Source organism: Seriola dumerili, unplaced genomic scaffold, assembly GCF_002260705.1.
Source record: "Seriola dumerili isolate Sdu_G_001 unplaced genomic scaffold, Sdu_1.0 BDQW01000478.1, whole genome shotgun sequence".
Lineage (NCBI taxonomy): Eukaryota > Metazoa > Chordata > Actinopteri > Carangiformes > Carangidae > Seriola > Seriola dumerili.
The window spans coordinates 1,512,191-1,528,202 of NW_019174733.1; the positions used below are offsets into that span (position 1 = coordinate 1,512,191).

At 39.8% G+C, this 16,012-nt stretch overlaps 3 protein-coding genes across 3 annotated transcripts; all 3 read right to left on the minus strand.

Annotated features, from left to right (window-relative positions):
- Window positions 1-1,637: 1,637 nt before the first annotated feature.
- tysnd1 (trypsin domain containing 1) lies at window positions 1,638-5,360 on the minus strand. Its single transcript, XM_022763728.1, has 4 exons — window positions 4,050-5,360; window positions 2,678-2,808; window positions 2,341-2,526; window positions 1,638-2,162 (listed from the first exon to the last, which is right to left on the minus strand). The coding sequence occupies exons 1-4, from the start codon at window positions 5,129-5,131 to the stop codon at window positions 1,960-1,962; spliced, it is 1,602 nt and encodes a 533-aa protein (XP_022619449.1). The 5' UTR covers window positions 5,132-5,360; the 3' UTR covers window positions 1,638-1,959.
- Window positions 5,361-6,107: 747 nt separating this feature from the next.
- LOC111235254 (GTP-binding protein SAR1b-like) lies at window positions 6,108-10,674 on the minus strand. Its single transcript, XM_022763654.1, has 7 exons — window positions 10,594-10,674; window positions 9,385-9,450; window positions 8,463-8,582; window positions 8,297-8,362; window positions 8,102-8,205; window positions 7,863-7,994; window positions 6,108-7,437 (listed from the first exon to the last, which is right to left on the minus strand). Exons 2-7 carry the CDS (start codon window positions 9,440-9,442, stop codon window positions 7,321-7,323), a joined length of 597 nt encoding a protein of 198 aa, XP_022619375.1. The 5' UTR covers window positions 9,443-9,450; window positions 10,594-10,674; the 3' UTR covers window positions 6,108-7,320.
- A 684-nt stretch (window positions 10,675-11,358) lies between these two features.
- Window positions 11,359-15,930, minus strand: LOC111235219 (inorganic pyrophosphatase-like). The gene is made up of 11 exons (XM_022763594.1): window positions 15,771-15,930; window positions 14,685-14,749; window positions 14,225-14,278; window positions 13,799-13,918; window positions 13,593-13,679; window positions 13,325-13,451; window positions 13,084-13,211; window positions 12,569-12,654; window positions 12,371-12,443; window positions 12,200-12,239; window positions 11,359-12,090 (listed from the first exon to the last, which is right to left on the minus strand). Exons 1-11 carry the CDS (start codon window positions 15,922-15,924, stop codon window positions 12,059-12,061), a joined length of 966 nt encoding a protein of 321 aa, XP_022619315.1. The 5' UTR covers window positions 15,925-15,930; the 3' UTR covers window positions 11,359-12,058.
- Window positions 15,931-16,012: the final 82 nt, after the last annotated feature.

Here is a 16,012-nt window from a genome sequence, read left to right on the forward strand (position 1 = left end):
ACCATTCTTAGTGGGCTGCACCAAATCGTTAAAAGAAAAATGAAGGACTCCACATTCAAAGCACACCCACTAAAGCTCAGCTGGTATTGGGTTTTTGAGACTGATACTGTGTTTGAGTTTAAACAAGACTAAGAGTGTACGGCCATGTTAGTGACTGTGAGGCTGTGTCTAGGCCCAGCAGTGGTTTGAGTTAAATCCTAATGTCAGCCTGCTAACATGCCCATGCACTTAACACAAATTCATCTGAGATTAAAAGTAATGTCATTCCTGCCATTATTTCTTGTTACATATTAACCAACATGTATACGCCATTACCAATATGTCTGTGATAAGCTAAAATTGTCAGATAATATCAGCCTAGCAGTATATTAGCTGGACTTTAATTATCAGATCTTTATCATCACTACACCACTGCCCCTGGGCAAATATTTTCCTCAAGCAATTTCTGTGATTCATGATGCACAAAGTAGGTCAGAGTTTTGTCAATACAAGTAAAATATTTATGTTTCTTTATATCTGTATTTTCTCAAAACACTGATTTTTAAATATCATGCACTTCTTATTGTTAATGAAATTAGGTAGTTGGGTGATAAGGTGGATATTTAGGTGATTATAATTTGGTTACAAACTAATCCACATAATTTCCGGACGTCAGTGTAAGAAAACTTCTCAGATTAAATAACTTCAGTTCCGTTTTTAAATTTATTTTCTGAAAACGTGTAATAAATAACATTTTATAATACACATTTTAGCAGCCTGTCTTCTAAGGCTTGTTTTAATTCTCATGAGGTACAATTTCAAAGACATAAATCTCTGTGACTTTTTCTCAGAGGAGCAGACCTTATTGTTGGCTCACTTCTCTTGCCTCACCTCATTCTGCTGTGGTGTGTAGCTTATAGCTATGGGAAACCAGCAGAAATGAGATACAGACCCAGGTCTGCATATCAGCACTAAAAGCACAATGCCTATAGAAAACTCTCTCCTCATCCTCCTCGGGACATTGCTCAAGCCTCTCCACTGTCAACTATTCAGTCTGGGAACTGTGAAATAGAAACCTTACAGTACGTTACAGTGTATGCACGTCCTCTGGAGCTCAGGCCATGAAAGCTTGTCTTAGCATTGTAAAAACTGACAGTAACCAATCCTCTGAAATGTCATTTCTCAGTTTCACATTTCTGTGATAATGGAAATCAGTAACAGCAATGTCCCAGTGGGTGAAACCTTAAATGTGTTTGCTGGGAGTGGGTATGCCTGCCAACAGATGTCTGAATACCTGATACCAACAGCCAGTCCTCTGGCTACCCAAAGGGACCAATCATTTTCAGCAACCTGTCAGCTTATTATATTGAATATTCCTCCTGCTTGGTAAAAACAAGCCATATGTATGAGAACCAGGTGTAAATCCTAACACATGCTTCCAGGAAGCGTCCACCGTCCTGCTGTAACTGTAAAATAACTAAGGCTCAGATGTGTTCGATCTGCCATCGTTTCATTTGATGCTGCTCCTTTGGTATTGTAGTTGCCATAATGTGGGTAATTTGTAACAATTGTGTACAGAAATATACACAGGTACTGAATATCACCAGAATAAACAACTTTATTCATTTTATTACAACTAAACAATCACTACATGTATTAAAGTAACTTTAATTTGGCTGTTAATATAAAGTGTTTTTTTATTTAAATATATTTCACATTATTTATTGTATGATTCTGGGTGAGAGTATCAACAAATGGAATCCATGATTCTTGTTTTACTTGCATTTACTCCATCAGCTCTGTGCCTGTGTTTGTAACTAATCGAAGTATAAAACATTAAATTACATAATTAAAAATATCAGTTTTGTTTAAAAAAGATAAGCATAATCTTAATATTATTATGTAAAGATATTTTGATTAATTCATTTCAATGTAATCATCCAACTGTTTTCTCTAACACACTGTTGCAGGGGTCCTCAGTTATAGTTTGCTTTGAGCACCTTGTAGTCTCCACACCCTTCTGACTTCTTTTTCTGTGGTGTTCAATATCTTGAATACATTAACGTCCTTTGTCTGGTGAAAGCGCTGCAACAATCTCTGGAAAACAGTCACTGGGATGCTGAAGTTGAGGTGTGGATAGGTCACTTTGGCAGCCAAGTCCCTTGTGTTGCTGGACACGATACCTGCAAAACAGGAAATAATTGTTAAAACCGCAGATACAGCAGTGCAGAAAGAGCAATCTGGAGTGTGTAGCTGCTTTTTCCTTCCTCACATATGGCGCATTGTTAGTTTTCTGTGGTCATCATATGCCCCCCACTGATCAAAAAGAGTATGTGATTTTGTAGTTGCAGGGTTTCTTACCAAGCAACTCTCCTGAGCATGCCCGCACCACAGCACCCCCGCTGGCCCCAGCTTGTACTGCACAAGTGGTCTGAAGCATGATGGGCTGGTAATTCAAACTAATGGCTTTGGAGAGGACACCACTGGTCAGGGACGGACCACAGCTCCGACCCAAACCACCATATCCCACCACAACTACAGATTCACCTGTAGGAACAGAAACCAAGCTGAACCGTCAATCTCATAACCGTTTAATTGGTGTAAAGAAACAGAGATCTCTTCTGGCACTGAATATGAAGGTGTTATTCAAAAAAAAAAAAAAAGTTATACTGTTTCCACTAAGCAAATGCAATCAAACCTGGATTGAAACTTTGAGCGATCTGAGGGACTACAGCCTCTGGGACAGAACCTCTCAGCTGCACCAAAGCCAGGTCATAGGGAGAAGACGCTTCAGTGGAAAACAGCACACCACCCACAAAATTATGGACTCTGTAAAACAGAAATTTGTTCTAAATCAGTACACCCTATGTGTAGTAAAGATCCCTATTTTCTTTCATTTACCAATTCCTTTCTTCACCTGCCTCACTTCCTTTCCTTATCACTGATTGGCTCTTTTTTTCACCCTTCGCCCCTCATTTACCTGATAGAGATCACCTGTGCATTAGAAGCTTATTTAAGGGCTTCACTCCACTCATTCACTCTTTTAGACCTTCACATGGGGTGACAGTTACTCTTTAGGTCCTATAATTTGTCTGTTAATCTCAGGGAACCTTCCTTATCCTTATTTCTTTAATTACATAATGAGACTATTTTGATTTTGTTGTGTTGAATTTACTCTTTATTGTCCTTTCAGAACCTTCAGCCCATGTGCGTCTTCCCTTTCATGTTTTAATTATTTGAGAATACCTTTGTTGGATTGGATGGATGTTTCATGACCTTCTATCTTTCATCCTGCATCCTGACCCAATGCCCATAGTGATAGTGAACCTTTTCTGAACTTCCTACTTAACACTATGATCAGAAATATTATAGCATGCTAAAAGGCCCTGAACCCAAACAGATGTTTTCAATTATTCTTTAAACCTCTGTTCAGGTTGAAGTTGGAGGATATTGCTTTTAATCAACGTGAGGTCACCTAGGTCCATGTACTAATAAAAATGGTCAATATGTAAAACCACAAGTTTTACAGACCCCCTTAAATTTTCTGGTGTGGCAGATCTTGGTCCTAATTGCACAAAATCTTAAGATTGAGGGAGGTGTGTATGTACACAGAGTCTGGAGAAGAGGCAAAATAAGTGAAAACACCTGTGGAGGTGAATCATGGGTGTGTAGCCCCTTTTTAGTGGCTAAAGCAACCAAATGAGGTTTGAGTTTTGAGGTTTACAGAAAATATCTCAAGATTTTTTTCAAAAGTCATAGCAGGAAGAATACATTAATATTAGTGATAGCTGAATTCATTCAGGTGTTCCAGTGCTAGGCCCCTGGTGCAGTCCACAATGGCTTACCCGCATGATTTACTGGGACACTGACAATAGAACAGACCCTTTATTAATATTAGTTCCACCTGTGCTTTTCCTGCTAGGAATAGTCAGTGTTTGTTGTGGAAATTATCTATTAAATATGTTTTAACATGGTTTTTTGATTTTAATTTTCATTATCCCTTCCTTTCAAATCAAATCCCTTCCTGTTCAGAAAAGGATGGACATGAAAACCATGTGTCATGTTGTCACCTGTCCCTGTGATGGAACTTCAGGGTGACTGTAGACTTCCCGTTGACAACATGCCGGCAGGTTAAAATGAGCTGAGAGGCAATAACAACCCCTGAGCCCCAGAACAGCCCACTGTCCACAAAGCACACAGTGGGGTATTTAACAGCTTTTGACTCATGGGCTGTGGAGGACATGTGGAGGCCTGCCTCTTCCGGATGTAGCCAAACATCCCGGAGTGGATCTTGAGTGCTCATGCAGCGGATGACATTCCTGAAGATCAAGTGGACTGAGCAGACTAGAGTGAGGCCTATCCACTCGTTCGCCTTCCAACCAAATGGAGACACGATGAGCCCAGTAAGACGCACACTGTCTGCCCCTTCCACCACAAACAACCCTCCACCCTCTGTGCCTGGCAGACAGCGGGCATCTGTGAGGATGACAGCGTTGTCCTCTCCGGCAAGGTTACTGATGATACCTTTGCTGAGGGTGCTGATGAAGAGGTCTAAGCAAAGGGAGCCGAAAGGTGAACCACATGCAACAACTGGGCAGCCCTTCCGGAGAGATGAGCTCCTCTGCCACGGGATGCTCCCTGAATCTGTGCCTCTTTCGACCACCACACGTGTCTTGAGCACAGCGAACCAGCTGAGGAATTGGGCATCTCTCAATAGCTCCTCATCCTCTTCATCACCATGGAAACGCCACTGGTCAGCCTCCTGGAAAACTGCCTTGAAAGCCTCTTTGAACTCCAGGCAGTTCACCAGCATCAGCAACTGGGCTGCAACTTCCCGCTGCCGTGTTGTTTTGGCTCTGGAGGGTGTGAATGCTTCTCCCCGTGCAGGCCGGCTTCTGTCCAGATCTCGCTGAGTAGAAAAGCTGACGCGGATTTTAAGTTTTTCACTGAAGCTGCGCGGTGGCAGGAACTCACGGTCCGAGGAGAAGGGCTCATTATCGGTAATAAAACGTGAAAACGGAAGGCCGGTACATATCACTGTTCCAGTTTGAGGATGAACGATGACTCCGCTGCAGCTCACGGGTTTCTTTGTTGAAAAAGCCTCTGACACCTTGACTACACAGCAGCACCTCTCTACCTCCTTTACCTCCATGCTTAGCAATGCACATTCAGTTTAGCCATATGTCGATAACGGTTTAGCGAATTGAAGACACGGATAAACTACTGAAAAGCATTACATTTCAAACAGCTAGAGAGCGGCAGTGAAACAAGAAAACAAACTTCCACACTGGGCTGACGCAGTAAACCAATACCGACGACTTTAAACTACAGTATTCCTCGTTTAATCAGCGTTTTTTAAGAACTTAAATTTTGTTTCTAGCTTCCTGGTTGTGTCTCATTGGTCCACGAAAAGACACGACACGTACCGATTAGTATGATTGGTCAGAGTAAACATACGAACCTCTCCCAGCCAATGGGAAACGAGAAGGTGGGACTATCGTTTGTTTTCCTTCACAGCGTCTCCAATAGGACTTTAGTTTCCACAGGTTCCTTGTGATATTCCTTGTGACAATTAAATGTCAGTGTTTATTTTTTACCTTAACGTACACTTGTTATGTCAGTACAATACATCCATGGCTACACTTTTCAGGATCTGACTCACCTGCCCTCTGATTGGACTTTGTGAGTGGATGTCATTGTCCAATCAAATTCATGTGTAAAACAGGGTCAAAATCTGGTCAAAATCCATCCTTGTAACTTCACTGTCACATACATTGTGGAAACTGTGAGTGCTGAGTTTTACTCGCAGATTTCTGCTCTGTATTTCTACACAGATCACAGCATCTTTGTGTAACCTCACCACTATCATTTGTTCCTCTACAAAGCACAGCTTTCATGCACAAACTTCAAATTTGTCATGCAGATTTATTTTTATAAATTTACAGATTGATTTACAACTACAAACCTTTGTAATTATTTATGAACATCACTTTACAGGTTCAAACTTGTTTTGTCTGTGGCTAAGTCTAGAACTAATAATGTGTGTAATTGCTTGTATTAAACCTTCTCCCATTGAAAAATAAAATGAAAATGAGTCAGACAAGAAAGATTTAAAGGTTTGTCAAAAATATTTATTATGCTCAAACTGCACACGTTTAATAACAATATGACCTACTTTTTGTAACAGGTATATTACTTCAGAGCTCAGTGCTTGATGTAACAAGGCAAGCCAATCTTAATGCAAAATATAAATAACAGTTTATATACAAAATAATGTATAATATTGCACTAACGGGTAATTTCATGCATATATTTGCATGCCATTTTTTAAAGCACCACTCAAGTACTCTCATAATATCACTGCATTGTGAGCAGCGACTAATCACAAAGTACTCAAGTCATTTCACAGCAAGTAACCATCATGAAAACAGGTAGTTTAGCATCCTCACTCTGGACAAGTACGAGCTTGTTACATCACCTGGCTGTGCTGATGCAGTTAACATGTACTGCAATTATTTAACACGGTTCTGTGGTATTAAATAAAACTCCTCACAGCAAAATGTAAGTTAATGCACTTGTGGTCACATTCATGTAATTGGCCTGTAGTGGTAAACCCTTCATTGATTAAAAAAAAACAAAAAAAAAAACATGCAATCAGAAAAAATGTCAGTATCCTTGGAGGTAGCACTCTACTGTGTTAATGCTTTTCCCATTAAAAAAATATGGCACTAAATCACTGCAGCACTTTCTAGAAAAAACTGTTTTGTTCTTGGAAAAAAATTGATGGAACTTCAAATTTCCCACTCATTTGAAAGAAATTGTATAAATATACAGATATAATGTCTTATCTGTGCCAACAGAGTTTTGTTCATCCTCAGTCAAGGAAGAGTAATTCCAAGCACAGAATGTTAACCCAAATGACCTTCACTGTAAGTCAACACCAACACCTAAAAATAAACCCGGGTCAGAAACTGGTTCACAGCGATGACATGTTCTATATGGCAGACAGAATTTCCTTCAGGCTTTAAGTGAAGGTAGAAACCACAACATGAAGATTATTCCTCCAAACTCAATCTGAATAATACAGTCTGTTGATTAATAACTTATGTCTGACTCGCTGTAGTATGATTGATATGACATTGAGATTTCTTTGAGCGCATGAAGAAGACACAGGATATATTAACACAAAACAACTACCTGAAACACATTTCCTACTGGCACAGTCAAAGTCCTAAATACAGTATATTCTATCTCCCTATGGCAGGTAGCTTTGTGTGGAACATGTTTCTGTGTACACAGACAGCATGGTAAATCTGGTTACGGTTACTAAAAGAACGTGAATCAGTCAATATACTGAGAGAGCCAGCGGAAACCGTCTCCATATCCTTGTCTCTTCAGCACGCTACACATGAAAACCTCCATTGGCCTCAAATTCAGCTCCTTCAGTGACACTTTGCCCTGAAAAGAAACACAACCACAAATGTTAAAGTCCCGACTTTAATTCACAAACAAAACATTTAATCATCCTTTCCCATGGACCCTGAATGTGTGCGATTATCATCTTAAACCTGTAACTCTCTGCGTGTTGTACAACAGAGGGCGGAGCATAGTGTGACATCTGTAGAGCTGTGGTCTGTCTATCTAATGGCTCACTATTTACACCCTGCTTCTTCTGTGTTGAGAAGTAGGTAGGTCTGGCTTTGTGAGATTTGTGAAGCTCACTGTTGCTGTTATGCAGTGAAAATATCCTTGAACAACAAGGCAACACGGACAAAAATGTACTATTTATTAGTCTTAGAAAGGAGACTGTCTCGAACTATAGCAGTGCACAGAATAAAAAAAATTACAGACTTCAGCTTTCAATGACGTCGTGTGTGCAGTACCTTTCCAGTTGTATTCCCATGAAGACCAAACATTCCCCTCAGTGCATCCTCACTGATGGCCTCTGGACGGTCTATCTTATTCCCCAGGATGAGAACAGGTACGTTGGAGATGGTTTCATCTGTTAACAGGGCCTACACACAAGAGGTCCGATATGTTCGGCAAACAGATCATTCCTATCAGTGAAAGCTTCGAACAAGTCTGATGTGTGTCGATATCTAAGTAAAATCAATATACTTACATCCAGTTCAATCTTAGCCTCCACCAGTCGCTCATGATCAGCGCAGTCCACCATGTAGACTATACCGTTTATGGCTGGGAGGTAGTTCTTCCAGATCCTTCGTGCTGTGAGAGCAACACAGTTTCAGGATTTATGTAACACACAAGTTGTAAAGTAGCTGCCAGTGCCTCGAAAAAACATTTGCCTCAGTGCTACCTTGTGTATGACCTCCGAGGTCAAACGTCGTAAATGTCATTCCAGCTATGGTCAGCTCCTCGGATGCTGAGGACAAAAGGGAAGCACCGAGTTTAGATAAGTAATGAAGCAAGAAACACACAAGGCTGATTGCTGAACCGACAACATGTCAAATGGCAGGATGTACTCGGATGTAGTGTTGGCACGTGCTGTCCTAGTCTGTCATCTCTGAGCATGTGCAGGAGTGTTGTTTTCCCAGCATTGTCTAGTCCAAGGAACACCAGCTTGCCAGTCTTCTTGTACAACCCTGATGAGAAAAAGACAAGAAAATGAAATGATGAGAATTTAATATAAGCTAACTGTAAACTTGTATTCCTTCTCTGTTTACCCTATAGTCATCACAAACACCAAAGATTTTTATTTTTTCATATTCAGGAATGTCAGTGAACTTATAATAAATCTGTATTATTACACAGTATACACATTGATAGGTATATAGTATAATACCAAATTCAAATAGAAAATCTGCACAGTTGTGATTATTTGGGCTGGAATTGGTAAATGTACCAAAATGTAAACAGAAATACACAACATTTGGCTTTTGTCCATGTAGAGCCTCCAAGTGTCCTTTCTGGAGATGCCTAGACTTATTTGTAAAAAAAAAAAACATTGCATACATGTTCAGTCAGGTATTGATCAGTAGTTTGTCTGTAGCCCTATAGTGTCCTTTTGCCTGCACTGAAAAAGATTCCGATTTTTGTTTGTGGCAGACCATAAATTTACATTTTTACAGATTCAAAGGCCTCCACCTTTGTTTCTGTAACACATATAGTGTTTGTACATGTATGTAACAAACTTCAGGGGTTTCCTCTCTGGCAACAAGTTATTTATGCATAAAATCAGTGTGGTTTGTGAGCTACATCCATCTTAATTTGGGTATGTCATTTTAGGTAGTTTTGTTCCAAAACTGGGGTGGAGTCGGGAAAGATAATGTCAAATAGCACACTGTTGTTAGGACGGACTGTATGCCAAATTGAAATTTATGTCGGATTTTAAAAAAGTTGTGGTGGTTAAGGTTGTACAGTGCTGATGATAATTATGTGCATTACCTAATAGTTGTAAGACGCTGCTGAAGCTCCTGTAGATCCAGTCAAATATAAAAGACATGTCTCTGCCTGAAATACAGAAAACGTAAAGTTCCAGATAACAACACAGCACATACTGGCAAAGAAAGTATAGAATTTAATATACTATTGCAAAAGGACATGGTTGCAATACAGCATCTAGCACTGAAGCCCATTGTTGATCATTATTCCTGACCCGGGATTACTCTGCTGGTATGTGTAAGCTCTGTGTAATCACACAAGCTTTAAAGCATGAAAGAAAGGAGGGCAGACTAAGCAACAAACAGGCTTTAGATGATTTTTTTGATGCTAGTTTGTTCTGCCAGCTGCCTCACTGAGTCACACTGATCTATCGTCTGACTATTTTTATGACAGGTTGTGGCAAGGACACTTGATCTGGGCAGTCACCCCCTGCTTCCCTCTCTCTCTCTCTCTTAAACACAGACAGACAGACACACACACACACACACACACACACACACACACACACACACACACACACACACACACACACACACACACACACACACACACACACACACACACACACACACACACACACACACACACACACACACACGCCTGTCACTCTCTGTGGAACTTGATGTGCTTGTTACAGTGAATAGTGAGGCCTATCGGTGACTAAGGCTTCGGGAAATTAATCAGTTGCTGAGTACTTTATCATACATTTGTTTCACCTGGGTCATTTGTTAACACCAAACTCCATGTATAAAGTACGGCATTTAATTCATATTTAGTGTATGAGTTAAATGCTATGACACAACAGACACTGTGTGCTCGGTGTGCCCTCAAAAATGTCTGTAGTCATGTAGTAAGTAGCAGCAGGTTTCCATGCAAATCTCAAACCAGTACTCCAAAACAAATATACATGAATAAGACCAGAAAACTCGCCAGGCCGCTGAACTCATGACCGAGCTCCTCAGAAACGACTATTCCTGTGATTTCATGATTACTGCCGCACCTCGGCTTGTATCACATGTATCTGGTGGTAACGACATCAGCTGTCACAGAGCAAACCATGACCAATTTAGTAAACAACATGCGCAGAGAGGTCCACAGTGACAACTACACCTGTAACTTTATAATGTCGGGGAGGTGGGGTCCACAAGCAGAAAACAAGACAGGAACACCAAAGTGGAAACTGGAAACTTAATACATAATTTGTTGTATTACCTTGTTCTGCTGAACTTGTGAACCGCCGTCCGTTGGTTTTTGGTCCAAGCTTGTCCCGTCGACTGACATGTAGCCTGCAACTTTGACAGTTAACCGGAAACCACGTCACTCTGGCTAATAACGCGGGAGGAGCCGGGGCACATGCCAGTAATGTTTTTATTAAAAATGAATGTAAGCTCGCTCTGATCTGTTTTATATATGTAGTTTTATATGTAATTTATATTTTGAAAAATACATATACAATAATATATTTATATATATATATATATACATATGTAAAAATAATAACGTTCAAGTCATGAGGGAAAATTATTGGCTCAAGAGAAAAACCTTTAGACTTTTGAATTTTCTTCTCGCCCCTATTATCCCACACTATACGTTTATTTCTAGCACTAGGCATCCACAAACTCACAAATAAGCTAAACTAGAGCTAAAGATTTTTTTTCTAAATCACCTTTATTAGCTTAAATGTGACAATTTGTTTATTTTCTATAACACAGTATATATTTAATTCAACCATAAATGAAACTGGTCACTGTTTATCCTGTATGGATAACTCATTACTTTTGCTTTGAAGTTGCATAAAACAGAATTAAATGTTAGAGCTCAATAAAAATCTAAAATTTAATTAATTAATTAAACTTTTTCCCTTTTTTCCCCCCTCTATTGCTCTTTTTTCTTTGTCTCTATATAAACTTTGATTGTCCTTCCCATTTTTACTGTTTACTTATATTATTATAGGAAAGTAAAAGAAGCCACACACACTCGATAGTCCACATTTATGGAAAACAGTCAAGACAAAGGAATGACCTAACAACAGTCATGTGAAAACACTGGGCATTTATGTGAACATGTTAAATTGCAAATAGAAAGGTAATGTAGAACACTGGCCACTAGGCAGCAGTATTGTAACTATGAGAAGTTAGTTCAAAGCCTGGGATAAAAAAATCTCAGCTTGTTTCTCATACCTCTTATTAACTGCTCCGCTCATTAAACTTGTGACTCACATGGACAGGGAAACTAAACTTCTCTTCTCCTAATTTAGAGTCAAATCCGTAACTAACAAGTGCTGTGCAATTATTTTATTTTCCAGTAGCTGGGGGAAGAATAATAACACTTTGTTGATAATTTAACCAGAGAAGCTTTATTAAAGCAGTTCAGAGTCTCACACAGGATGCAAGTATCTATGAGGCACAGTACCTGTTACTTTGTTCATGGTAGCACATCTCCAAAGAGATTTTTTCATAAGTAAGTGAAAATCCATTGGTCAAGACATGAGAGATTTTTTTTGGACTTTCTCTATTGAATCTAACCACTATCTCTCCATCTACAGTAAAACAGCTGACCCAGACCCAATCATCCATGTCCCCATCCTGCCATCCCATTGGTTCCTAATATAAGACCATCTTCATGTATTCCTGAGAGATGAGCCTTTCCCTCTGCTCCAATCCAAACAGCTCCCGGATTACTTCTTCTCATAGTAGAACCATTTATCTACTGTAAATGGAAAAAAAAACCCCATAACAGTCAGTATCACAACATAAGAAATGAGAGCCACGTTTAATGATCTGGACATTACTGACACAAATATATATAGAAATTCTACCTGATGAGGGGATATCTTCATCTTTTCCACAAGGACACGCCTAAAAAAAAAAAGAAAAAAAAGAGTGAAACATCAAGTTATGAAATAATATTCAAGAAGGAATGAGGCGCGGTGTTGAAATTTTAGATGCTGTTATGTTTCTAAAAGGGAAAAAAATGAAAGGTCACTTACTTCAACAACAGCTTTAGCCTCATCTGCTGAGCAGCAGAAAGGGCTGTCGCTGGCCGAGACACACGTGTTTTTGCTGTATTGCGTGATAAGATACAGTCATTTATAATCAAGAAGCCACATATATACACAGTGTTTCAGTGCATATTTGTTCTATAAGCACTGTTTTTTAAGAGAAAGTAAGAGAAATGCAGTGTGTACCAGTTCAGTTCACCAGCTTTGGCCTTTTGGGAAATGAGGGCTTTCCAGAAGTTGTGAGTGGCCTTGATTACTTCAATGGCAAAGTCCTGAAACACAAGAAACAGGAATTGCTTAGTTGAAAGTAAGGTTTAACGTTAACTATAGCATTCATGCACATATAATGTGCATAAATAAATGAGGTGCTGGACACATGAATTTCCCCTAGGGGATAAATAAAGCATCTATCTATCTATCTATCTATCTATCTATCTATCTATCTATCTATAATACTAATTTAATTCTAGTGCAAGTGAAGTTTTCTGAGACTTGCACGGACCTGTGTGACTGTAAAATGACACCATCATATCTTATTTAATGCTTTGCACATGTTCGACAAAACTGCAATTCCTTGAACGCATACTTGTAGACCTAGTTAACCATTAGAAAGGGTAGAAGATGACTGACAAAGCAGACAAGTGATTAAGATGAATCTAAATCCATGAAACAATAATAAATAAGGTGTGTTAGCTGGAGACCTTGTCTTTGAACTCCTCATTGAAAGCAAACCGGTTCTCTGGTTTCCCATCTGGCACTTTGTACCTCCTGAACCAGTCGACTGTGGCCTCCAAATAGCCTGGTTTCAGGCGCTGGACGTCACTGATGTCTGACAAAAGACAGGGACGAACAAAACGAGTTCAGTGTGACTGATGCAGGACTGCTCAAAAACTCAGGCAGAGAGGAAGAAAGGGGGAGGCTTAAATAAATTGAGGCGCTTACTGTTTAAGTCGTTGGCTTCAGGATCTTCTACATTGATTGCAATCACCTTCCAATCAGTCTCACCCTCATCGATCATGGCCAGGATCCCGAGCACCTTCACTTTGATTACCTCCCCACGGGAACACACCTGGAGAGGACAATTCCTTTTTCCATGAAATTAATGTACACAACAAACAACGACATGGACAATCACTGTGACTTAATAACCCAGTGAGAGATGAACAACATTTGTGTAAGGCTGTGAAATCATCATCAGCCGGTGTTGTACCTTACTGCCGATTTCACAGACATCGATGGGGTCGTTGTCACCACAGCAGTCGGTGTCTCCATCTTTGTGTGCGGGATCTTCCCATGTCTGAAACATTACAAAACAAGGAAACGGCAGCTGAATGAAGGTAAATTATCAACCATTTGCTGTTGTACAATTTAAACGCTGCAGGATTTGACACATCAGTATCAGGAATGTTTACTAACCTGAGGAATGGCTCCGTAGTTCCATATGTAGCCTTTATGTGGGAAAACATTGGCAACATAGCGCAACTTGCCCTTCTTCACATCTTGCTTTATCGGGTTTAAGAGGTCTTTTGTAGCGATCTGAAAATAAATGGGGTCGCTGTTACTTTTAAAAGACACAAAAAGTATAAGAGTATAATCGAGGAACTTCATATTTGAACCCAGTTGCAATGAAATTATTCACATGACTAAATTCACTTGTAACAGCTACATTATTTAAATAATAAGAAGGCTAGAGATGATCTCTCTCAACATGTTCCCCTGTGGGTTGAGGACATTATATGAGCTGTGAAAACACACTGATAACTGCACTGTGGCCAAGCTAAAGCCAAACCTGCTAAAATCTGATCCAAATGTGGATGACTGAAGATGAGTTTTGATTCGTACCTCCATCTTTGCATTCGTCCATCTTGGTACTTCAACAACCATGTGAAAGATGTTCTGGAAGAGACAAGAAACTTTCAGTTATTATGAAATAGTATATGACACAACTGAAGATGGCACAACTTTGAAGTAAATCATCCTTACATAATGTGCTTTTACTTAATCATTGCCATCGTTGAAACTTCTACATAAAGAGAATGAATTGTTTCAGAGAATAAGATAATAGACAAATTCCTGAAATCACAAGAGATATTGACACAGCACTGAGAAAATAAAGAGTAAAGGCCACTGACTTCACAAATAAGACTATGACCTTGCTGTTCTGGAGAGCATTACATTCAGTTTGCTACAAAACTACATATTCATGGCAGCACCATAGGTGGGGTTTAACCAGTGGGTAGATTTAAAGCGTAAACACAAATTTATAAATTTACTGGTGGAAAGGTGACAGACTGTACATTACCTGACTCTCATCAGCATATATCGGTATGTCATGGAATGGTGAGATGTACTTTCCTTCTGCATTTTCTGTAAAACAGTAAGATATATTAATATGGCAGGCAGATAGAAGCTGATTTTTTATATATTTCTTTCTTAACGTCAGCAACTGAGTGCCCTACACCAGGGAAATTATGTCATCACATCCCATGGGGTGGCAAGAGAGTACACAGGGTTTCATTATGGTTTACATTCACTTTTATCTGAAGGTGTGTCCTTAAGTTTATTGTTGATCTTGACCACAAAAAAACACACTTATCACAGTTAATGCATTCTTGTCTGTACAGCAAGAGTTGGAATCAAGATATGAGAGTCAGTCATGTAACAGTCATTACAAATTACATCCTGGTAGGAAAAGAGGCCACTGCTTACAGTTAGTATCCATACTCAACCTCCTTGGCCCACAGGCCTATTTTGGCAATATGCCATTGTTGCAATGAGTATGGTTTGGCGTCATGATTAAGACGTGAACTTATTTTTGACTTGTCTTTAAAAACTATGAACATGGACGTCAAAACAAATGAAAGACCTACTAGATATTATGAAACTGTGAAATGCGGATATTCAAATATCAACTCGCTGCCCTGTCCTTTCAGTATCAATGGGATTATTAACTTGTTATAATCAAAGAGGGCGTTGTCCAACCAGATACGAGCCTTTATGATTTTATGCTAGATGACGTGTTGAGCACCTTGGGAGATTTCTCGAAATAACCAACATCCTTTTGCCAAATTCAGGCAGGTGGACGTCTTTCTTATCTATTTTTGAAATCATGACATGTCACTTGCGACCGGCGGACCTGGCTAAACCGGCACAACTAGTTAAATGGCTCTAACCGAGCCATTACGATTGTCTAGACAACGTGGAAATCTGCTTGTAATTTCCAATCAACTCTGTTATTGATCTGGTAAATAACCCAGCGCCAATAAATGAATAAACGACACGTGGGAGGTTGCGGCTGGCTGGCTGGCTGGCCTGTGGGGTTTGTGCGGAGTCCACAAAGTAGCAAACAAAGGCAGAACTTCATTATTTGTATTGGAGCTCTACTTACTGAAGAACAGGCGGAAGCTCAGGGCGTTGAGGGATCCCCTCTGTTCCACTGTGAAGCTCATGTTTACCTGCAGGCTCGTGTTTTCTGTCTGGGACTGGGATGGAGGATGGCGGCGGAAGGAAACGTCTGCGCTAGGTGATGTGGTGTGTAGCATTGAGACAGAAAGGGCACAGCGCCTGCGCACTTTATGTGTGATGCCTTCAGGTACTATCGGAAATATTGAATTTCACGCTTGATACAAT

Excerpts from the sequence above, each read along its gene's own strand:
- tysnd1 (XM_022763728.1), bottom strand. The coding sequence starts at position 5,131 with ATGGAGGTAAAGGAGGTAGAGAGGTGCTGCTGTGTAGTCAAGGTGTCA. Across the intron at positions 2,809-4,049 it reads AAGTTCCATCACAGGGACAG|AGTCCATAATTTTGTGGGTG; the intron begins GTGACAACATGA and ends TCTGTTTTACAG. Across the intron at positions 2,527-2,677 it reads CGCTCAAAGTTTCAATCCAG|GTGAATCTGTAGTTGTGGTG; the intron begins GTTTGATTGCAT and ends CTGTTCCTACAG.
- LOC111235254 (XM_022763654.1), bottom strand. The coding sequence starts at position 9,442 with ATGTCTTTTATATTTGACTGGATCTACAGGAGCTTCAGCAGCGTCTTA. Across the intron at positions 7,995-8,101 it reads AGGCTAAGATTGAACTGGAT|GCCCTGTTAACAGATGAAAC; the intron begins GTAAGTATATTG and ends TCTTGTGTGTAG. Across the intron at positions 7,438-7,862 it reads ATGGGAATACAACTGGAAAG|GGCAAAGTGTCACTGAAGGA; the intron begins GTACTGCACACA and ends GTTTCTTTTCAG.
- LOC111235219 (XM_022763594.1), bottom strand. The coding sequence starts at position 15,924 with ATGCTACACACCACATCACCTAGCGCAGACGTTTCCTTCCGCCGCCAT. Across the intron at positions 13,919-14,224 it reads GGACGAATGCAAAGATGGAG|ATCGCTACAAAAGACCTCTT; the intron begins GTACGAATCAAA and ends ATTTATTTTCAG. Across the intron at positions 12,655-13,083 it reads ATGAGGAGTTCAAAGACAAG|GACTTTGCCATTGAAGTAAT; the intron begins GTCTCCAGCTAA and ends CTTGTGTTTCAG.